The 25,100-nt window shown below is 35.4% G+C and overlaps 1 protein-coding gene across 1 annotated transcript in view; it reads left to right on the forward strand.

Annotated features, from left to right (window-relative positions):
* YAF2 (YY1 associated factor 2) overlaps window positions 1-24,187 on the forward strand; it is a 32,366-nt gene extending 8,179 nt beyond the window's left edge. Inside the window, exons 3-4 of the mRNA XM_053942420.1 lie at window positions 11,570-11,722; window positions 14,301-24,187. Coding sequence (XP_053798395.1) covers window positions 11,570-11,722; window positions 14,301-14,538 — 391 coding nt within the window. The 3' untranslated portion in view covers window positions 14,539-24,187. The remainder of the gene's footprint in view (window positions 1-11,569; window positions 11,723-14,300) is intronic.
* Window positions 24,188-25,100: the final 913 nt, after the last annotated feature.

Below are 25,100 nucleotides of genomic sequence, written 5' to 3' on the forward strand. Positions count from 1 at the left end.
TATTCTAACTTACTGAAGATTTGGAACCTATCTTTAAACTTTTCCAAAATGCTTGACTATACTTTCACTGTACCATAAAGCTCATATGACAGTGCCTAGTAGAAAAAAAATTGTGTGAATGAATAGGGTTTTGAAAATTCACTATGGAAATAGAGTTCCCAACTCTAAAAGCTGAAAAAAGTTGGTTTGGCACATGCTGTGAAAGGAAAGTTAATTGTTATGGCTATCATTGATATCTGTGATTAGGGTCATGCACTAGAAATTCTGTAATTGAATAAGAAGGATAAAAGAGAGTGTGACAACTCATTCTGTAGCATCTTTTTAGATTAATATACATCTTAATGAAGAACATTATGAAGACTTGATTTTTTAGAGAAAGTGTGTAGCCTTTTCCTCTACTTAAGGTAGACATATTTGTGGGGCTGGCTCTAAATGGAAGAAGTTGTTACCGTCTTCTGGGAAGATGATACCCTACAGTGCAGAACAAATACAATAGGTCAGAAGCAAGCTCCTTCCTGTTTGATAAAACTAGCTGTGCCAATTATTGGCCCTGTTCAGTGCAACAATGACTCTGCTGCTGCATCATTGTGATCCTCATAGTTTGCGTGGTTTTTTTTTTTTTTTTTGCATAGGTGTAAGAAGGTTTCAGAGTTTCTGCAGGAAAGGGACAGAGGAGTAGTGTGAAGGATCCAATCCTTCATGGGATTGGCATTTGGAAGAGGTCACTTCCCCGTGAATCCCAAGGATCTAGGGATGGATATAGGAGACTGTAACCACTCCTTTTTCTGTAGACTCCCAAATACTGCCTCCTCATAGGGTGTTTAGAGGACATTGGGCTTCCTGATTCCTGCTCATATGTAGCTTATTGTCATCTAGGAAACATAAATTAGTTGATACCAATATGTTTCTCAAGCAGGGTATTTTGAATATTGCTGTCACACGGAGCATTGGTGCACCACAGCTTGTGGCATATGGGAAAGAATTCTAACAACAATATGCAAGAGGTTGGAGCCTTTTAACTGGTTGTTGGAGAAGTAACATTTGATGGCTACTTTGAAAACTATTCATGAAGTTGAACTTGGTCTTTCTAATGGTACTGTTACAGAGATTCTTAGAGCAGGCTGTTGTGCACTTTACCAGTTGTCTTCAGGAGACTTGCTGGCCTCATCTATTAAATGCCATCTGGAAAATAGGGCATTCCCTTTAAGGGAATGATTAAATAGGGACACTGCCTCAAGGGGTAGTTTTCTGCACATTTTTGCAGTGACTGATAAAACCATATGGGTCATGTGAGTCTATTCTAATTGAATCAGCTTTTATTGAAGGATGGAATTGCTAGAAATGCACTGAATGGATGAATTCCAAGTAAATGATTCATACTGTAAAACAGCTAGGAATATGAAAGCACAAATCAGAGCTGTCTGAAAGTTAGAATTCAAATATATATAGGATGTGTAGAAATTGCATTGCTACTCTGCTATATGCAGATGGATCTATGTCATGTTTTCTCATAAAGACCACTAGCTCCATTGTTTGCACTGTCATAATTATTTACTTGCATTATTTGCGGAGGCAGTGAAATGGCCTGTTAACACTCTAGCATATGACAGAAGTAATGGTAATGAGAAAAAATAATTTTGGATAGCAAAATGTTGAAGATGCATTTAATCATGAGCTGCTTCAATGTAGCAATTAAAACTAGTTTCTCACAAGATGGCATTGTGTGGTGATTAGTAAGGGCATATTCATGTGACACAGCAAGCTAAATGTAGTTTAATCTGATAGTTTTTATTCTATGAATAGTTTAATAGAGTACTGATGACTGAGGGAGAGTGAGCTGATCTGTGTCAGAACCCAAAGACTGCTTCTCCAGGTAGTGATTTAATTTAATTGCTAGCAACTTGTACTTGCATTACAAGAACTTGGCAGTAGGAAATACTTTTTACTTTTCACAAGACTTAAACTGTTAAAAATCAGCAGTGACATCACAACATGAGCTGCTTGCTTCTATGTAGAACACAGTTTGCAAGATCTAACTAGCCACAGCATTTGCAATACTACTTAGTATACACAGTGTCTCTGATGATTTCCTGTTCATTTTAAATAATATCACTGATGTGCTTAATAGTCACTGATGTGAGCCTTTTTTATTAGGAGGTAATCTGTGGCTTACTGGAACTTGATCTTGAAAACCAGCAATAATAATGGAACAAAGGTTTGTGCTGGATTTATAGTGAAGTTGAAAAAGCGACTTCTTTGTTAAGGAATATTGTTTGGCAGAACCTAAAAGCTCTTGTACAAAGTGCTGCAGAAAGAGATTGTGGAGTAGATATGATAGTCAGTAAAAAGTTAAATGTAATTTTAAAAAGCAAATTTTTGCTTTTGTATCTTTTTTGAACTTATGTATCAAATCTAGAAGAAAATGTTAAGTTAGTTGAAAAATTGCCGGATAGAAGAAAATAAAGTCTGAAACACTGTAGCTGCTAGTCTGCAATATATGGAAGGATATACTAAAAGCTGTTGTGCATTTTGTGCGTACGAATGCTTAACAATTCTCTAATATTTGGGAATTAGTGTTTTACATTTGACAAAATTGCTCCCTCTACTATTGTAGTTTAAAAACCATTGCATACATTTAAGTGTTTACTGTCAAACTAACACTTGAAAATTTCATTGTCTTGAAGCACAAAGAAAGATCAGTAAAAAAGGTAGGGAATTTTTTGCTTGGTTTCTGTGCAGCCAGATGGCATATAATTATACCTTAATGTTACATATTTAAGCATAAACTTGAATGAACGGCCTAAAATGTAACAGTTAAGTTTTTGCCTTCTTACTCGGAAGTTTAATAAGACTCTGCCACTCTCTATGTGTCAAAATGGTTGTTGGTTGCCAGCATTATTACTTTAGGACAGCTACTGCAGTGCCTTGTATGCATGTCTTGGTTGTAGTTATTTTTTTCTGTATTATAAATAATTCAGGTAACAATTTCTTGACTCCTAGGAAATTCTTCTGCATTTAAGCCTTGGTGAGATTATAATGCAAAATTTAATTTGGTCCTGTTTATTTTATTAACACTGTCAATACTATTTCTATGCCTATACAAATGTAGGCCTCAGCCTTCCAACATTTTTTGTGAATTCCTAATCTTGAAAAGAAGAGCAGTCTCTTAAGCTCTTCAGAGGCAGAGGTTAGCTTAAAGCAGGGAAGAGTCAGCTGTGTATATGCTTCATTTTTAGGTATATGTTTAGGTGAAGTTACTTACATTTTTTGTCCTTAAAACCAGTTACACTGGGAGGAAAAAGACTCTGGAAGGGACATAGAAAAATCACTAGTGTCGGTGTACCTGTTTTGCAGAAAGACTTTTTCACTCTGATAAAGAGTGAAAACATGGCTGAAGAATTGAAAATGCTAATTGCTTGCTTGACATAGTAACTTGTTATCAGTATACGGGTGTGGGAGAAGGGAGGTAACCCTCAAAAAGACCTGGCTCTAATGGGTGGGAGGAAAGTTTCTTGACTTTTTAGGAAGGTTTACTTCAAGGTAATGTGTTACTTGTTGCAGAAACTGAATTTGAAATATCTTTCTTTCATTCTGGAGCCATCTAGATGTTCTGCCATCTAAATCTACACCATTGATCCATCATGGAAAGTCACACTCCAAAGCTGCTGGTTGCAACCTGTTCTGTAATATGCTGAGTGAAAAGCTGACTAAGCTCTATTACAAAGTTAGAGTTAGATCTTTGCATAATTAAGGTCTTTTTGAAAATGCACAGGAAGCTTCATACTCTAATATTGCTGCAATACTCAACTACAGATATGCCCTGTAAAAGTTACTGAAAGAAATGCTGTAAGAATTGCTGAAAACATTTGTATCTATGTGAAGGTGTTCTAATATGTTACAGGAATATTCATTCCTTAGAAAATCTTATACTTAAAACCACTTCTTCACATCCTTCAATTTGTTTAAAAAGCTGCTTACTGTAAAATCATGCCTCTTTCTATTTGTCTCCCTGTATATATCTGCTTGCTTTCAAGATTAGGAACAACCTTTTATTTTTAAATTCATTGCTCTAGTTACTGTGTTAAGAGATATTTGAGAATGTGGACCTTAGAGAAATGAGGACATGTGGTGGAGGAGATTTTAGTAGAGACTAGCTAGAATATGATGAGGAAGTAGAAAGTATGTGAAGATAAGCTTTTCTTGATATTCCAGTAATGACTGGAAAAATGGAAATTAGAGTATTACTGTGGATATCAGATTTCTATTAGCCTCTTGAGACATTAATATTTAGGATAGATGTGAGTGGAAAATGATCTTCAAATAAATTATATGATATTTAAAGTCTGTACATTTGTATTGCGAGATGACCCAGTGTAGTATTGAAAGAACAGAGTAGAGTTTGAATGATTCAACTTTGTTCTCAACAAGATTTTAATGCCCTTAACTGTATTCTGTTTAGACTTTGAAAAGATGTGTATGAAACAAACATCAGCAAATCAGGATTTTTATCAGGGTTTGGAATGTTTATAAGGCATTTGTGAAATCATTGCTAGATGAGGGAGTAGCAAAAGCTGGTGGAGGAGGAATACTAGTGTAAGAATGATGCTGGAATTCCATTTAAAAAAAATATTAGCTGAGTCAGCTCAGTTAGAAACAAAGGAGCAGCTAGAAAAGAGACAAGTCTGCAGGGCATGAATGAGAGAGGGATACAATCATCTGTTTACAGAAGGTTGCTTTTAAAGCAATTGTCCTTCATAAGTAGTAAATGAAGAAGAAGGTGGGATTCAGGAACACTTGAGTGGTTAGTTGGAGGAGCTGACTGACTTTCTCTGAAGCCCGTCAGAGAAAGCTTTCTAGGTATTTTTTCCTACAAGCTGGTTGACCTTGTTCTTTTATGCTTTGCACAAAGATACTGATTTGGGAATGTCTGAATTTGATTTTAGAGTTTCTACTACATTAGTCAGAACTGTGATGAGTGTTCTAGGTTTAATCCATAATGCATCAGCATACCCTGTGTTTACAATGCAGTTTTTGGAATGATCTCCAAGACTTTCCCAAGGAGACATCATAGAAAAAGTCATATGTGGAAACTGTAAGGGCAAAAACATTTCTGTGTTGTACTGATTCTATTCATTAGCAACCAGCTTCATGAGTTTGACCAAAGATGACATATATAGATTATTTACTACTTGTGAGACAGTTTGACTATAGCAATTTTGCTAATTCCTCTAAAAGCCTGGAGAATAAAATTCAGGGCGCTAATTGACTAGACTACAGGTTTCCAAAGAATGAGTCCTGTCATGCCATGCTGGTAGGACAGAAACAAACTGATGTTTACAAATATGCTGAATTCACTGCCTAAGCCCTGTGCAGTGAGGGCCTAAAAGCAGCAAAAAGTTGAGTAGAAGATGCGGGAACTTGCATTAGCTTGGAAGCATTTATCTGTCCTCCTGAAACACCTGAAAGGGAAGAATACTTTATATTTAAAGATTTTTCATTTCTGCGGAAAGGAGTCTAAGACCAAGAGTAAGATGAAATCAGTCAGGTTTCTGTTCCAGATATTTTTAACTTCTCTTTCTTGAGGAATAAATCTGCTGTCTTGAACAAAAAGTCCATGTCTTCTTGCAGGGAGGATAAGTGTAGATAAATGGTACTGCTTAAGGATTAGGAGTGTCTTTGAATAAAACCTCTTTAAGTCTCTGAAGCCAGATTTGGTTTGGTGGTGGGGTTTTTTTTCAAAGAAGTGGAGAAAAGGATGAAATTCATTTGCAAAGTTGGAATTCTGAAATATATGTTGATGCCATGTAGATTCTAGATTAAAAAACGTGAAAAAATATGAAGAAATTCTACAGGCTTTGTTTTTCTTGGGAACTTTTCTTTTTCTGGGAGGGAAAACATGCTAGGAAAAAATATTGCTGATCAGTCTTGAACTGTTCTGATGAATAGACAATTCTAGGTATATCATAGTTATCCCTTCGGTTTGATAGTATCATCATGATTATAGAGGTCTTTTCTAACCTAAACGAGTCTTTGATTCCGTGATATTACCTCTCTCATTGAATCGTGCTCTCATTCAAAAGGTAACTGATTAGTATTTGGAAGAGTAATTTGAGTTCATGAATCCAGAATAAATCAATACCATCTTGGGCAGCTAGGACATCACATCCTTTGGTAGGAACAGTGTTTCACAGACAATTTTAGGAATTGCTTTAATAGGAAACCAGGAAGTAAGAGGAATTTGTAATTAAAATTGTATCAGATTTTTTATAGCTAAATAAAACTGGACTAGATTATTCTCTAGTTATTGGAGGAAAAACTTGGCAAGGAAATTGACCAGAGCCCAGTAACAGACTTCAGTATCAGGCCTAATGTGCTATTTTAAGTTTTTAGATAAGTTGTGTGTGTCCCTAGCTTTAGGAAACAGATAATTTGCCACTTGAGACAGGGTGAGCCTCTGGCAAGAGCTATTGGCCCGAACTGAAGCCAGGAGGTGGTTGGACTTGAGGAAAGGGAAGGATCACATTAAAATGGAAGCTTTTCTTCCATTTTAAGCATAATGGAAGGGTATTCTTAATCCAGGTTTTCTGTTGAAGAACATCTTTCAGCTTGATTGAATGTTGAGGTGACAGCATTTTCTTAACCTAGATCCATTGTGTTTCAGTTGGGAAATTGTAATTTTAATATTTCTGCAGAAAAATATTTCAATATTTTTATAGTAAAATACAAAAAAAAATGAGAGGTAGAGCTTGAGGAAAGAGTGTGCCTTTGAGTAAGTTGCCTGTTTTCCAGGATGTCTGAAGCCTCTAAACTGCATGTTATAGATGACAATACACTTCCCTCAACAGGTTGGAAAAAGCACTGGGGTTTAATTATAGCATGTAGATTTCTGTATAGAAAAGTATAGGTTGTATTCTGACATCTGTGGATAATGGGAGGATATGGGTATGTGATTCTGTGTGGACCACTTCAAGTCCAGGATGGCTCCCACTAAATCAAAGGTAATGTGTTGGCTGCTCTGTTGGACTGTTTATGTCTGTGCTTTCAGCAGTCTCACTTGCTTGGTGGCTCTGTGTGCTTCTTGGCAGCCTTATTTGGCTCACTCTGGCCATTCCGGAAATGTGGCACCAAATGGACAAACTGACTCCCAATTTTACATGCAGGGGTACCTCATGCTAACACAGGACTCTCTTGAGATGTAGGTAGATTTGGGGTTGGTTCATGGGAAAACTATCACAGTTGGCTCCATCGTGCTCCTTGTTGCCAGACTGTGGCAGAGGAACCCTAAAGCTGATTGACAGATAAGTAGTTCAAGTCTGTTAGAATTGGAGCTTATACTCTGAGTAATGCAGAAGACATTAGATGCTTTGTGGACTCGTGATGGCTGCAGAAGCAGAATTGTGCAAATGTAGTTGTGCTCTATATCATTTAAATTCAGCCAAACACCAAGATGCTTCAACATTAAGCCAGTTTGGTTGTCTACATGTTTGATGCACTACTCGGGCAACTGAGAGTTTACTGTACTTCTGGTGTCTATGTTGGTCCATCAGTATTGTATAGATATCTTTTGTTTATTTTGGTTCTCAAAATGGATCTGCTTTGCTGTAATGAGACCAAGTTATTCACCATATCAAATTAGTCAAAATACTATTAACATAGGTTATTGGTGAATACTAGGTGAGGGAAATCAAGAATCATGTACTGCTGTGAGATGTCCAAGATTATTTATGTGCAGGAAGGTATTGTGTTGAGGTCTGGGTCATGGAAATTACTCAGGGCAACAGTTGCGGATATCATGTGGTCTTCTTGAGTACTTTTCATCTCTAGGCATGTAAATTTCTGTGCTATAAAGATTTTTTTATTTTTTAAAGAATGTCAGTAATGAAAACCAGTTCATCCTTCGGTGTATTAAATATTTTCTTCCTTTGAGAGTGTCAGTACTGAATGAGTTTCTGCATACAAATGCTAAAGCAAAGACAAGTTTCTGCAGCCTCTATAAATATGCTTTCTAAACCAGCAGCTAGAGCAAACCTGGTAAGATAAAATGTAGTTACATCCTGCAACACGAAGACTAGAGTTAAAATTATGACATCCTTGTTTTAGAGCATTTATGGGCATTTACTTCGTATGTTTGTCTTAATGACTATTGGCTGCTTAAGGACCAAAAATTTTTAAAGGAGACTATGAAGTGCCTATCAAGTAGGACCTTGAAAACAACATTGGAATTAGGTAATTAATAAAACTGTAATGGATGAGATTGGAATAGAAGTGTAGGTAGAAGTATGACTGATGTCAGCTTAGAAGAAAGATAACACTGTCAAAAAAGGAAAACTAGGTAGTAGAGAAGGGGAGTGCAGTATTCAGAGATGTACTGTTTAGAGATCTCTTGGAAGCTCAGTAAATCAGTTTCTTGGTATGGCTACAGTGCTTAAACCATAAAGTTCATCTCTGGAAAGAATTGCTTGCACTTATCTTCTGTAATAGTGTATGCCTTTCTTAGTGTTCTTTAAATGACTAAAGAGGAATTACTATCCAAAATTACAAAGCTTTTAGGGGCAGACTAAATAATAGGTATTGTTTTTATGAACATTTCTGCTTGTAGTTCTGGATTGTTCAGTTGTGGTGGTCCAATAGTGGTCCAGTGATAGAGGCAAAAATGCTTGTAATCTTAATGCAGAAGATTATAGAGCTTCTTTCTAAACACCAGTTAGCTCAAGTGCTCTTGAATATTCTTAAAGAGCAAATTGCCATAAATATAAACAAAAGGCTGTGTTAACATCATATGTACTTAATCTGTAGCAGTGTATTGCAAGGAGTCTTTAACTACTTTAGAAAACGAGTAATTTAAAATGTTGTATTTTGGGAAATCATCAAAATCAGTTTCCTGTTACAGGGATAGTTTCTCTTATTTTTATCTTCTCTGAAATAGCCTTTTCTTTATGAATTTATTCATGCTTGAATGACATGATTCAGCTATCACTAAACAGGAACAATTTTATCAGGTTCAAGCTTCATGAGTGTAGTAGAGTTATCTCCTGACACCTGCATGGCTTGTGAAGTGCTTGGCTGCAGTTCATTAGCCCCTTTTGAGTACCTGGGGAAAAAATTTGAGCACTTGAAAGGCATTCCTAGTGTTAAGAGATGAATTACTTTTTTTGTCATTGTTTTTAATATAGGAACCTTGAATTGAAGCCTCATTTAATAAATCAGAACATGAGAAAGCAGATAATAAAATTTAGAACAGAGCTGTAACTGATAGCTATAGAAAAAAATGATAACAAAACATATGGATGTTTAATGGAAGGATTCTCTTGTCACGGCAAAGCCAAATAGAACCTCTTGATTAATTTTTAGTTCATCTTCCAAAATATGATTTCTCTGTGGGATTTTTTTTTGTCTTTACTGACTTCTGCTCCTTGTTGCAAGGATTTTTTTTTTCAGTCTTACTCGCTTTATGGTATTAGGAAAAAAGTTCTAAGTCTAGGACTTAGAACTAAGTGTAATTTCCCATCTGTACTCTAACAGAAATTATCTAGTTTGCCCTCAGGAACTGAAATGGTTATAAATTCAGATCTTATTTGGCTAAGATTGTTTTTTCCCCTTTCTACCTCTTTCTAACAAGTTTCCATAATCATGGTGTTGTCTGCACCCCTGGAAACAATTCATTGTGTGTCAAGTTCACTAGTGTCTTAGTTCATAAGTAACATGTCCAATCATTCTCTCAGGTCACTGTGTAGTAATGATGGGATTGTCACTTGACTGTCATGACAAACTGTATCCCTATCTCCTGAAGCAGTCTTCAATTCAAGGCTGATCATCAGTTTTCTTTATATACCACAACTGTTTTCCACCTGAAATGATAAGCTTGTGCATCAATTACACCTTGGTGGTTCTTGTTCTATTATGAACTACTGTGACAAAAGGTTGAAAAAATTCTGAGGCGAGTTTTCTTAAAAATGTCTTATGTACTGTGTTAACCTACATATTTGTAGTCTATTGAGACCATTTGAGTTGTTCACTGTGGGCTCACTACAGCGTGTTCTTTGCAAGGTTCTAGTGCTATAAGCTGTGTAGTTTTCACTAGAGGGATTTGTTCCTGTTCTTCATCCCTCCGTGAGTCAGCTCAGTTCATGAGTGGGTAAGGGGTAGTCTAGTTTTTATCCCAAAGTTCTATTGCACTGACAATTTATTGATAATATTTATTTTAATTTATTTTAATTCATTAAGAACTTACTGGGAAGACTCATGAAATCTCAGCTGATTTATATTAGTTGTCTTTCCTACACTTTATGAATTCTTGTAATTTGGCTTTCAGTCTGTAACTTGAACTATTGCAATCATTACTGAAAATATAACTTGTTCATGGGAGCTGCCTTGATTTCTTGTACTTGTTATTTTTCTCATTTCTTCACCCAAGCAAGAAGTGCCAGTGGTGTGATCCTGTGGGTTGGGATAACTAAGTATGTGTGTGAGCTGATAGCTTCTGTTGCTTTAATAACGGTTTTGTATTTTCAGAGTATCACAGTGCATATAATTTGTGCTTTTTCTATTTTAAAAAACTTAACATCAGAATCCAACTAACAAAAGCCAAGAGCTTGGCAGGGTAAGCATTCTTTTGGAGAAGAAATTTATATCTTCAAAGCCTTAATAGCAAAAACTTTTTTGTATATCATGACTTGAAATTTCTTAATTCCAAAACTGCATAACAAGTAAATACACTTGCAATGGAATGAGTAAAATGTTTCATTTCAAACTAGAATCATTGTATTCCAATACAAAACAGAATAAAAAATTAATCAATTTCAAAATAATATTTTGGAAAATGTAAAAATAATAAACTGTTGAAACGCTTTTGCCTTCTGTTGGTCTTTTCACACTGGTTTTTAGTTTGGGTCAAAACTTGGAAATGAAACCTGCACTGTTTATACTGATGGAACGTGGTCTTATGTTTCTGTTGCCAGCTTCCAAAGTAAATGTGTTCTGACAGCTATATCCTACTAATATTAACTAGCAGTGTATTTTTTCAGTGAACAACATGATAAAAATTATACACAACAGGATTTATTATTGCCTTCAATAAATTGGTTTGAGCTGAAAACACTGAAGTTTTATTTTATAAGACCAACAATGGCTTTAGCTCTGATACCTCAGATGTCAGCCTTTTACTTTCTGTGATAAGGATTGTCTACTTCTGTATTGGAATAGACTCAAACGAGACTATTTCAACATTTGAAGGGGCTGGGAGTGGGTGGTAGTGTAATTTCTGGAAGAATTGTCTTTTGAAGCTCACTCTGAGCTTTCTGTCTGGATATGACAGCTGTGAGAAGAGGGTTCATTGCAAATATGTAAAATAAAAATAAGAGAATCTCATTTGTTGATAATGCAAGTAAGTAAAACCAAAGGCTACAATGGGTTTAAATTTTATATACTGTCTTAATGAAGTATTAGCAGCAAGATATGTTTAAACAATACTTCTTTTTACAGTGATGCTTAATGTTAATAACTGAAGTGTAGACAGTTTGAGACTTGAAAAGTCTAAGCATTATGCATGTCTGTATATATGTGCACACAGGAAACCTCGACCTGTCTCTCAGCTGGTTGCACAGCAGGTTCCTCAGCAATTTGTGCCCCCTACACAATCAAAGAAAGAGAAAAAAGACAAAGTAGAAAAGGAAAAAAGTGAAAAGGAAACAACAAGCAAAAAGAACAGTCATAAGAAAACCAGGTAAAAAATTTAGAAACTTTTGCAGTATTCATAAAATGTCATTTACAAACAAAAATAAGAAAGTGTTCTTTGATTTTACTGCTTTCTAAGTGCTGTGGCAAACAGGTTATATATTGGTGTGAATTTTCATTGGTTTAGGTTGTCTATAAAATACAAAGAAGACCTGCAGTGTGTACTTGTGGCCAGAAGATGGAGATCAGCTGAACAGAGAAAGAAAGACTGACCTTTTAAGGGTTATTTAGTATATTGTTTTAAGGGTTTATAGAAGTATTTTTCATACCATACAAAACTGTTGATAGGCAAAATGATGATATTAATCTCTGGAAAAAAGAGGGGGTGGGAGTGAATAATTTTCATGCAAAATAGTAGTGGGAGGAGAGAACCAGTACCAGACTACAGATGAGTAGGGAAAATAACTTAGTTATTGATAGCCTTGTAGAATCCTTCAGCTTTGAAGGGCTGAACTAGGGCATAAATTAATGTGACAGGATAAGGTATGTCAATTACCTAGTGATAGAACTCTCTATGCTACATCTGGGATGCTGAAGGACTCTTAGAAGTGAAAACACGAAATATTGCAGTACAGACAAGCTGTTGTAAAAGCCTTGATCTTGCTGTAAGGAAGGAGGGTGCAAACTGCTGAACAAAAGCAGCAGGTTTAACCCCTAATTCATCATAATCTAAGCATAAAGTTATTGTAGCAAGAAAGTAAGAATGCTGTGTCAAAAAATGGAAAAGTGTATAAGACATGTAGTCTAAGCAAATGTGGGAGGAACTATTGATTTTTTTTTTTTTTTAAAGCACTCTCAAATAGCCCAGCCAAGAAATATCCTCTGGGATTAGTTATGCAGAGAAGTAGCAGATGCTTCTGTTGTGCCTGAAATAGGATCATTAGGATCAGAACAAGGGAGGGACTGAGAGTCAGTAGAGAGCAGTCATATTAGGAAAGTCATGGTTAGGGTTAAGGACACTGAGGTGTTATTTCCTTTCCTTTTTTTCTTTTTTAAATACTCAAATTTACAAGCTTACCTCATGCAACTGAAGGACTTCAGTTATTAAGCATTTGATGTTAACGTAGTGAGCTTTAGTTAATCCAATTATAAATTGAAATACTAATGAGTAAATTGCAATAATACAGTAAAAATGCAAAAAGTGAGATAGGGAAAGAGCTTGAAAAATTTGAAAAAGAACTAAAATAAAATATTGGACCGAAATACTGGTATGACCTTGCATTAAGAATTGATGTGGTTTTTTTTTAATGCTTCAAACAGTTAATTTTTTCCAATAATTGTTTTACTAGGTACGATAGTAAGTTAAGAATGCTTGATTAGTTTAGGCAGATTTCTTCAGTATTCTTTGAGAAAAGGATATCCTTTTCTTTTTGCCTTAAAATGTGTATATTATTGCTGGAAGCAACTATAAAAATCTTCATGCACACTCAGTATAATTAATAAGCTCCAGGTACACAGCACTTGCACAAGGTGATAATTCTGAAGTTCTCACTGTATTCCCATGAAGCACATCAGCAGATTTTCAGTTTTTTCTGAGTTGTTTCAGTCATGCTGCTTCAGCCTCAGGGGAGCAAGATGTCAAAACCTATCTGAGTTGTAGTGGAGAAAAGACATCAGATGTTTCAGCTGAAGTGAATGGGAACCAATTCTACTTCAAACAAAGTTGATGGTAGGGTAAAGGTTAGATAGAGTTTTGCTGTTATGACACCTGCAAACGTGTCATTTTATCACAGCTTGAGCCAATGGTCGCTGTGGAGTCAGTTAAATGCAGAAACCATGCTGTTCATAACTGCTTGTATGAATTCAGCTGTCTGGTATCAGCTTGTCATGGTGATCATGGGAAAGGATTAAATTGAAAGTATTTTATGCTTGTCATTAGCAAAAATATGATGGCAAAACATAAGTCAAATTATTCTTTTGTTCTTTTTGTTGTGAAAAATCAAACAATTGAAAGGTTTAATGAAGATACTTATTCTGTCAACATTATGTATCATTCATCTCTGCAAAATTTAAAACAGAGCCTATACCAGGAATACCAGTTATACTGTGAACACGAAGTCCAGTTCAAATAGTATACTAGTGGTCCTAGTGAGGTTTTGAAATGAAGTAACACCTGCTGCAAATTAACACTGTGTGTGCTGTTGAATTCAAAAGACAGACACCAACATCTTCATTACTGAACATCATTTTCTACTTAGAATTGTTGCTTCAGGCTGCTGCAGAGATAGATGTTTCTCCAGATCAAATTTATAACTTTGTATAGTCACAATAAAGAAAGAATTGGGTTTTAAAAGTAAAAACCTTCACATATTGCTGCATTATTCAAAATGTCAACTTCTAAATAGTTTTAGGAGATGGTAATGTGTTATAGTCAACTATTTCAATGTAAAACATACTAGGAAACACTCAATTATTAATACGTCTGGCACTTTGTTTTCCTACATGTTATGTGTTGCAAAAAGAAGTCTTATATACACATTTGTTCTCCTGAGCTCCTAAAAAGTAGGAGGGAGACAAAGTAATAAGATGGTGTGTGTGCTTTTAATATGATTATTTGCTTTATTTAGGCCAAGGTTGAAAAATGTGGATCGAAGTAGTGCTCAGCATTTGGAAGTTACCGTTGGAGATCTGACAGTCATTATTACAGACTTTAAGGAGAAAACTAAGTCACCACCTGCTTCCAGTGCTGCTTCTGCAGATCAACACAGTCAGAGTGGTTCTAGCTCTGACAACACAGAGAGGGGAATGTCCAGGTCATCTTCACCCAGAGGAGAAGCGTCGTCACTGAATGGGGAATCTCATTAAAGTTTATTTCCTCCAGGTTCATTAGTCTCTTCAAAACATGCAAATATGTAAGTTCTGTCACCACATTTTCATGACAGATTAGTCATGCATAATTAATATGTTGACTGGAACACAATGCAGTTTGAAAAAAAGAAAGAAAATAAGTGCAGTGATGGAAACAGTAACAGCATGAAGCTGAGTCAGGGGAGGTTTAGGTTAGATACCACAGAAGTTTTCTCACCCAGAGGGTTGTTGGGCACTGGAACAGGCTCCCCAGGGAAGTGGTCACAGCACCAGCCTGACAGAGTTCAAGAAGTATTTGGACAGCCCTCTCAGGCACATGGTGTGACTCTTGGGGCTGTCCTGTGCAGGGCCAGAATTTGGACTCAATGATCCTTTTGGGTCCCTTCCAACTCAGCTTATTTTGTGATTCTATAATAACTTAAATGCTATCTACAAATGCTTATGAAGCATCTTCAGAACAACTTTTTAATCTACATGTGTAAGGGTGCCATGAAAATGTGGTTTGAATGTGCATTATACAGTGTTATTGCTATGTCCATTTTCACTTTTAGTTTAGTGAATTCTAACAAAACTCTTGGAATCTCTACTATTGGCATGTACTGAATTTAAATTTTATAACATAGTTCAAGCTGCCTAAATATGTATTATTTGAGAATTGTGAAACATAGTTATATGTATGCAAGTCAAAGATCAACTTTATCAATTATTGCTGCAACAGAATTTTCATAATAATTATCTTCTTAAAAACACCTGCTGGTACTTGGTGTGGTTAAATAGGAAAAATGTTATTAAAGAAAACATTTGTATGGATTTTTGCCAATGTTTGACACATTTTACTAGATTACTGTTACTGAATTATGTTGATGGTTTTACCAATATTTTTTGACACTTAAAACACTTATTGTAATGTTTACAAGCAAAATAGAAAACACATTCTAAGCATTGATTAGTTAACCTTGCAATTCAGGTAAAGTACTGCATTGTCGCTGTACACTGGTATTTTGTGTTGTGTAACAAATACTGAACCTCAGATGGTGATGCATTTGGCAAAAACTATTTGGAAATATGAAAGTTTGGAAAAGCTTTAAAAAGAACAGATCTGCAGTTCTTGTTTCTTCTTAGTGCTGTTTCCTTGCCCCAGATTTTTCTAGTGTCACATAGTCACTTATTTCAGTGCAGGAATATCAGATGTTGCACAAGAATAAGGGAATAACAATTCTATTTTTTTTTTCGTTCCTGAGTCAATTTCTTTAATATTGAATTGGCCTGTTAGAATATATTATGGCATAAATAATTTGAAAAATACTCACTATATTACTTTATGGCATAAGCTGTCAACATTTACGCACTTAGCAATATACTGATAAAGAGCAGAGCTATTTACAATACCATCTGGTATTATGTAAAATTACCAATAAAATATTTTTGTGAATACAGATTTTGCATTTTTGTTTACAGCCAATAAGTGTTTTGATACATACATACAATTCATGTATAGATTTTAAATTATATATTCTGGTTCAGTACAAAAGTCCATTTAGCTCCTTTTAGTGAGGTAGGGCACTTACACTCCTGTGAGCCTTTTCTTTTTCATTCAAAGTAAATATATTTTTAAGCCTATGTCAAAGTTGGATGGACCTTCTTGGTAGTGAATCCAGCCCCAAATTATTACCCACATATGATATGTCTTCTTGACAGCTTAAAATAATGGATTTTTGTAGCCCCTGACAATTGTGATGTTTGGTGGTTTCTTGTAGTAATGTATTTTTCTGTTTTTAATGCAGTACTTCTACAGGCACAATGGTACTGTTCTATTTTGTAAGATGCTAGTTGTGAAATACAGTTAGTTGCATAAAATGAGAGTCTGATGTGATATCTGAGAACATACATACCTCATTCCTTGGTGTTGCTGTTTAAACTTTTTAGACATCAAATGTTAATTATAGGCTGTTTCAGATGGATAACTACTGACCTGTTTATTATGTATTCTGCTTTATCTTACTAAAAATAGAATGTCTGTTCCTTGCTGTTACCTGGCCAAATTTAGTATCTGTAAAACATGCTTTTTAAGGTTCTTAAATGTTTTTGGGGCCGGGCTAGTGTTCAGATTAACATACACTAGCTTTTAAAAGAAAAAAATACATGCTTCTCTACTTTATTTTTTTATATTTTATTTTTAGGTGGGACTATTTGCAGACTATACTGATGTAATGGATTACAAAAGAGCTGAAACTGTTTAAAGCAAGCAGTTTAAGGATAGTAAATCTCATTGCAAGAAGTTTTATGAAATGTGTTTCTAATTTGAAATGTAATGAATGCTAACACATTTCAGAATTCCTTGCAAAGAAATAGTAATCTATTACCAGTAATTCACTAAATGGGAATTGTATTTTTATTTAAGTTTATGTGAATAAACCACCCAGCATTGCCAACAAAAGAATTCTATCTTCAGAATTAAGTAGCTATTTGGTTTGAAAGGAAGGATGGAGCGGATTTTACTGTGATTCAACTGTCTCTAGAGAATAATCTCAAAAATGTGGTACAAGTGTGGTTATCAAAAACAATGCAGAAAGTCTCACTGTTTGTTATGGAACAAGACATTGAAGAGCAATTTCTACTACATGTGCTACAGAAGTCAGGTAGGATCTTAAAAGCTGTGGTGGTTTTAACTGAACAATTAGGTTGCCATTGTTTTATTGCAATTATGCTTGTTTTAGCATTAAGCAAAGTTGAGTTTTTGCCTGTTTGATGATTAAAAGAATATGACAATACTGACAGCAGATTAGACAAATTCTAAGCAAAATACTGCATTTGAGTCTGTTAATAATATAATTTAAATGAACTTCACTTTCATAATTTCTAAATAATTTTGACTTGTAGTAATCCTAAGTCCTTTTTTCTAACTGTAAATATATTTAAAAGCATCTTTACTCCATTTATAAAATGTGAAATTTTAATGTTGTAATGTGTTCTGATTAGCTATTTTTCTCTGTGATTGCTCTCTGCATAAGAACTGTTATTTGTTAAATCTATATATGCATCAGTCTTCAACAGCCATACATCCTGGGATATTCATGAAATGGTGGCCCCACAAGGACAAGCATGATAGTGTTCCATGTAAATGAGTTCCTTTATGTGCTGATTGATTGTCTGGTTTCAGAAAGGAAATGGGGGGAAATTAAGTATAAATAGTTCATTTATAAAGTGTACAGTAATTCAGTCTCTTATCTTCCTAACTTACTATTAATTATAGGTGGTATAAGAAAAAGAACAAATATACAGTTGACTGATCTCTTTTTTCATGAATTTAAATCTACGTATTGGATATAAAAATTCTTCTACTCAGTAGCAGGTTGGATTATACCATATAAAATCTTGATTCCAACAAAAGAGGTAGTAATAAATAAATGACATTTCAAAATTTAAAATTCCTGCTATTAAGAGTCAATAATTAAGAATATGACTGAAGTTTTAACCTATTATGTGTTTATCTAAATATTTGATGTTTTGGAGCATAGATTGTAAAACCGCAAAAATAGTTTGATTTTATAATTCGTGCACTTAACATTTTTTTTAATATTATGAATAGCACATTTTCAAGTAGCCATGCGAGACAGTACTTTCTAGAATTTGTTCAATTGGTTCACCATAGTGTTTAGGCAGGTCTTCTAAACTTCACATCTTGCATCCTAAATTCTTTACTTTTTTCCTCTCCTGTCTGGAAAGCCTGACAGTTTCCTATGTTTTGCTGATTGATTTTACTTTGTTAATAGGATTGATTTGGCATGAAACTGTCTATTGTGTACTTTTATCCAGGGTTCTTTAACTATATCTGTTTGGGTTTTTTTTTCTGTGAAATGCCTTTATTTGGCTCTTCTCCCTCCTAGGGAGTCTGGGTATAATTCATTCAAAATCAGAAACTGTAGGGAAATAGAAAGGCATTTACATTTAATTTCTCTAAAGGCAACAGCAAGTGCTATACTTATAGTAAATTTAGCCTGTTCTCACTCAGGAATAAGATAGAAAAGATAAAAAGCTAATGCTGGTTTTGGCTAGTGGACCAGTCAGTCAAATATGGCATTTTGAAAATGCATACTTCTAGCTCAATGTTAAGATTTTGGTGTGCTGGAAACACAGCTTGAGCTTTCAGAGGTTTTCTTAACCTGAAATTATGCCCCAACTTATGTTAGAGCAGTCTCAGTTTGAAAGGTTATTACTTCAAACTAGCAAAAACTGTACAGTAAAATCAGTCAAACTATAGAAGTTCAGATGGTTTTCTTTTGTGCTGTTAAAGTTTTAAAAAGAGGAGAAACTGTTAAAAGATACTTAGAAGACTTGTCTAAGACCACAATCATATTGAGCTTCGCTTGACATCTAAAGAACCTGTTTTAACAAGAATTAACAGGATTTAACCACTAATTAAACTTCAAAAATTACTTCATAAGTTAATTACAAATTAGTGCTCTGTAGAAATGGTTGTAACTTCCTGTCTAGAATGGAGTAAATGGTACAACAGCAATGGAAAACTGCATGCTTGCTGGAAAATACTATTTTCCAACAGCAAGTGATCTTTACATGACTTTGCTAAGACATTATGCCAAAAGATTGTGATATGTCTGTGAACGAGGCTTAAACTGTACCATTAGATGCAAAGAATTAAAGAAAATGCAGTGAAAAAAACAAATTATTTTCAGAACCTAGAGTCTTAATAATGCAGGAGCTTATTACAGCCTCTATTTAATTGTGTTGGTAAAAATTAATAAAAACAAACTACGACTGAATCACTCTGATGTATTCAATCCTAATCTTGCCCCTTTTATTTTGGGAGACAGATAAAAGTCATCAGAATGAACTTGCTCTGTCTGCTAATGGTAGATTTTAAGAGCAGACAGTTTAATGGGCACAGGAAATTTTAGGTGTACTTTTAAGAAGTTAAATGTGGAAGATGAAGGGCAAAAGCACATTCCATAGCTCTTAATGATTATTATTAAGAATGATTACAAGAGATTGCCGTTCTGTTTGGGTTTTACAAAAGACAAAATTGTAACCTTATCTAATCACTTTTTGTCCTATATGCTTAAAAAGAAAATTGGCACAAGAAAAAAAAATATTGTTCAGTAACAATATTCTGAAAAGTAGTTCCAGAATTTTAATTATTTTCTAGAAAGTATGGCATATCTTGGCAGATTGAGGACTATTTGAGCAGGACTATGTTTTCAGGAGCTATGCCACCTGGAAAAGTGTAGTCTTTGGTTACACTGTTTCCTGTCATGGTTTAACCCCAGCTCACAAGTAAGTACCACACAGCCCTTTATGCATTCTCCCTCTGTGCAGTGAGGGAGAAAGTTCGAAGAGTAAGGGTCAGAAAACTCATGCATTGGGATAAAGACAGTTTAACAGGTAAAGCAAAAGCTGCACATGCAAGCAAAGCAAAACATTCACTACTTCCAGTGGCCAGGCAGGTGTTCAGCCATCCCCAGGAAAGCAGAGCTCCATCACAGGTAACAGTGACTGGAGCAGACAAACACCATCCCTCCAAATATCCCCCTCTTCCTTCTCCTTCCCCCAGCTCTGTGTGCTGAGCACAACACACGGTCTGGGATATCCCTGTGGTCAAATGGGGTCAGCTGTCCTGGCTGTGTCCCCTCATAACTCCTTGTGCACCCCCAGCCTCCTCACTGGTGGGACAGTAGGAAAAGCAGAAGAGGCCTTGACTCTGTGTTACCTCTGCTCAGCAACAGCTGAACTATCTCTGTGTTATCAACAGTGTTTCCAGCACTAATCTAAAACACAGCCTCATGCCAGCAACTCTTAAGAAAATTAACTATGCCAGCCAAAACCAGCACATCTGTGTATAAATACTGATCTTGGTCAAAGCAAAGTGAAAGTGCTTCCTCAAGCTTTTAAGACATGTAGCTGTAGACCAATGGAGCTCTAATTTACAGTGGAGTTACTGAGAAGATAGCTGAGGAAAGGAGACTATTAATGTATTTTTTGATAACTTGCTAACCACATGCATGTAATTTTCCTCTTCTGTATGACGAAGCAAAAGGATGCAGAAAAAGGAAATAAATGTAACCCAGGCTAATGAAATGTGGCTCATTAGCCTTTTCCCAAGATTACTAGAGTCTACAAACTGCAAATTCTGGTTCAAAGATAGTCCCAGGTATTTGTCACTAAAGAAGGATGGAGTTGTTAAATCACTTTGCATCTGTTAAGACAAGCGAGGGGCAAGGCCAGTTCTACTTTCTGAATACCCACTTTGCGAACATAGAGATCTAATTTTCCATTTATATGCATCTAATATATAGCTGTCCTCCATAAATAATCTATTTCAAGCTGATTCTTCTTTGCACAGAATAAATAAAAATGCTTCAATGTCAAGCCCGGTTCCTGATGGCACAGATCTCTGAGCAGGAATGTCTGGCATCTGACTGATCATCTCTTTCTGTAACAGCCTTCAGCTATGAATTAATCTAGGCAAGGGAAATCTCTTCAGGTTACATGTATTATCATTACTCCCACCTCTGAAGGAAACACATTCTGATTCCTGATACCTTTTTCTCCCTTTTCTTTTATTTCTCTTAAGTACATTTATAGTATAAGTGGATGCAGTGAGTTTGAAATCACTTATTATGCCTGCTTTTCTAAGTGGGGAATTTGACTGCTGTTCCCAGTTCTTGAACTATATTTTGGTTTCTTTAAGATCAGCATGGTCATACAGAATAGTGGTATGTGGGAGCTGAGAGGTCAATTTCAATTTTGTCACTGTTGTCTTTGTTTCTACATAATTGATGAACTAAAGAGATTCTTGCTGAGCATACTTACACTGATTCTGTACCATTCAAGCACTCTGTCTGAGATACCTGGCATTCTGGGACGCCAATTATCTGCGTTTCTGCAAATGGTATTATTCTATGCTGGGAGGCTTCTAAATGTGGCAAAATAAGCAGAATTCTTTCCAGCTGATGGAGGCAAATGTTGCCAAGTAAAATGCTTTTAGTCCCCACTGGAGAAGGAGATCTGAGGAGCATGCACAGATACTGAGTGCTTTCTCTGCTTTCCTGTGGAAATTCCAAGTAGGAAGCTTCTGTTTCTAAAATGTCAAACACCTTCAAAAACTCTCAGTCCAACAAAAAACCAGAGTAATAAGAAGGGGGGAAGGAAATGTATTTTCAGAATAATCCCTAGAAGAGCCATATAATGGCTTCTTTGTCTTTTTTGTCTGTTTAGTGTTCCTTTCTCTGTGTACTGTATTGGAAGTAGGCAACACACACTTCTTAGAGATGTGTCTTGCTTTTTAATTCTTGATGGCTGTTGGTTGAATGACGTTTGGCCTAAAGATGTAGGGTTTTGTGAATTAAATAGTAAATACTATGAATATTTCACTCTTGCATACAAGTTACTTATTGAAAGGGTGGAAGTTCAGATGAAAAAGTTAGGAACAAAATTAATTCCTCTCATACAATTAGCTACTACACAATTTTAAAGGGTCTAATTCCTGGACTGATAAGAAAAATATAGCTTTATGTTGCAAGGGTGATATAAACCTAGACTAGAATGGATGTGGCTTCTGAAGAGTTTTGTGGCCAGTAATTCATATGGCTGTTTTCAGTGATTATTCCACACCTTAACCTGTTAATCTTGAAGCATTGTTAGAGCATCCTCACAAACAAATCAAAACTACCAACAGTACTGTCAGATGCTCTTAAAATTTACTAAGTGCCTTACACAGAGCATCACTGAGGCAATGATTCAATTGCAAGGAAGCTTGATAAAAGATTTACTCCTCTAGTTGAAGTCACAGGTTGTCGTGGTTGTAACCAAGGTGTTATGTTCCTGGTTATACACATTAGAATCTTACATTTTATTGCTGATATGCGTAGCTAATAAAAAACAGTCCAGAATTTTTTGAGGCTTTCAATTTGTAAAACATCCATTGTTTGGAGGAGATTTTTCTTCTAGCCAATTGTGATAGTCTACTGGAATATCACAGAAGTGAATAAAACTTGTGAGTATTTCTGGATGCTTTCACACTTCTCAGTTTCTCAGTCAAGGACAGTATTACCTTTCTTGGGAAGGGGTACCTAAGTTGTTTTTTTTCATAGGGATTATGTTTATCCAACTAGTTTTTTAAGGGTTTTATTATTAGAAAAAGGGCTTGTTATTTTGAAAATAAAAATCTTACCTGCCAGGTGTCTTCCCCAAAATGAGTAAGTGCCTTTTCTGTTCTGACTCTTAGAAGTATTTACTTTGTCAGATTGAATCTGAATGTCCTGGATAAACCAACTATTAAGTACCAAGTGTTACCAATGGCTTGAAATCCTTTCACTGAAACAACAGGAGACAGATTGTAAGCCACTTGAATTGTTTTGAGATCTGATGTTATCAGAAGTTTTATAACTGCTACGAATAGTATACTTCTAAGAACAATGTAACTTTTCAGGAACTTGATATTGATAGGAAATAAATATTTATTAGAAGAAGTATATTAAATAAATATTTATTTACCAATTTGAGTAAAAGAAAATGTTACACCATGGGGGCAACAGTCTTGCTGTTAGCAGTCCTGACTACTTAATGAAAAGTAAAACTGAGGCCCTGGACTCTAACTATAAAAAGGGGTAGTATTTGGTGAGAGATTGGGACTGCAAATCTTGTGTCCACATTCTAATAAAGTAATTTCTCCTACCTAAGTTTTTACCAATTCTCAAGCAGAAAAGAAAGCATGAGCATATATCAGTAATAGGCCCTCTGGTTTAATTGGTGCTGCTTCCTATCTCTAGTGGATTTTTTTTTAAATTTTTTTTAAACTTTGCTCAGGACTGGTACAGCTGAAAGTATATTTTCCCTTCATTCTTAAGCCTAGACTTTGAATGGAGTTTCTCTGAGACACTTTTGTAGTGAAATCGTATTCCCTACAAACATTGAAGACAAAAATAAACATCTCTGTGAATGAAAGATCTTGTGTGGTTGTAATTTTTTAATATACACAAATTTAATTTAAAAAATCTAAAGGTAACTCTAAGAAAAACATAGTATATCGATCTACTTAAAAGGTCTCTGTGTAGCACTCAGAAAGTACAATTTGCATCATGAGATGCTACAAATTTTCTGTCTGGTAAACTATGTTTAATTCCATCATAGCACTCCTTTAAAGATGACCATACATTAACCCATTGGGATACTGCCTCCAACTGACCTCTTCTTGACCTCAGTTCAAAGACTATATTAAGCAATTTAAAATTCTGAAAGCTTGGCAGGAAAGCTAAGGGGAAGTGTCTGGAAAGAAAGAAACAGAAGGAATCACAGTGCAAAAACTATTTTTTTCTATGATAAATGTTACACAATTAATGATAATAGAATAGAATTGTTTAAAAATTTACATCCCTATAGTTATTTCACATTGATGATATATTGTTGGTTTCAGAGAAGCATAAATAGATGTTTTTGATGCCTAGAATAGTGCCACACATTGAAATGTCTTTCCCAGGAATAAATTAATACTTCTTGCCTGCGAACAATCTGACAAAGAAGTATTTTTGGTGAAAACTAATGTAAGTGGACTACAATCTTGACTGGCATTGGTGATGCTTAAGGGTGTGTTATGATAAAACGGTAAATAAAATTATTAAATTGTTCAGAACCTCTCTCTGAATATATTATTTGTACTGTCTAGGAGAAAGTGCAAGAAATACAAGTGGGCAGTTTGGGGATAAATAGCAGACTTTGGGAATTTGATCTCAAAATGCCAAGAAGCCTCTGCTAATTTATTAGCAGAGATAATTCATTACTGCTTTTGGTTATGATGGAAGTTGAGGTATTCCTGGGAGTACTGCTTCTAAAGCAAGAAATTATGAAAGCATCCATGGTTGCAAATTAAAGTAACCAATGAGGTAATAAACTTGAGTTGGGGGCTTTGTCTAAGCCTTCATCTCATTGTATATAAAAACAGTACTTTGCTACTGAAGCAGGTTATAAAACAGTGGTCTGTGTGGGTTCTCTCAATTTGTCTTCAATTCTACAGTTCCTGTGTTCAGGTCTCTGAATTGTTTGTCATTTGTGTTGCTTTGCAGCATGAGGCAAAGGTCCTACAAGGCATTCTTGAAAGAAGCTGATTCTCTTGTAAAGCCTGTTGGAGTTTCCCATTTGTGTAGCAGGTAATTGAAGTGTTGGCCATGAGTATAGGACCTCATCCCTGCTCTAAGGAGGCAGCATGTGAGGCTGGTACCTCCTTGGGTGCAGAATGCTTTAAATGCCACCCAGTCATTACTGGGCATAGATCCCCAAGTGCATTGACGTACTACCAAATTTGGTACTAGCAGAAATCCTGATTAAATTGGCATCAGATACCAGAATAGGGCTATTGTCACTAATTAAAGGGGTCTAATTTAGTCTTGCTTACTCATCTATTTTGCAAGAACAGAAGGGATTCAAAAGAGGAGACCAAATTGTTAAGCTCTTCTATCACCCTTTTATTCATTTCTTTCTGCTATTGACTGTTTGGCAAGACTACTACACAATTATGGTTCTGAAGATGAAAACAAATTTCTTAAATT

The sequence above is a fragment of the Vidua chalybeata genome, chromosome 5, assembly GCF_026979565.1.
Source record: "Vidua chalybeata isolate OUT-0048 chromosome 5, bVidCha1 merged haplotype, whole genome shotgun sequence".
Classification (NCBI taxonomy): domain Eukaryota; kingdom Metazoa; phylum Chordata; class Aves; order Passeriformes; family Viduidae; genus Vidua; species Vidua chalybeata.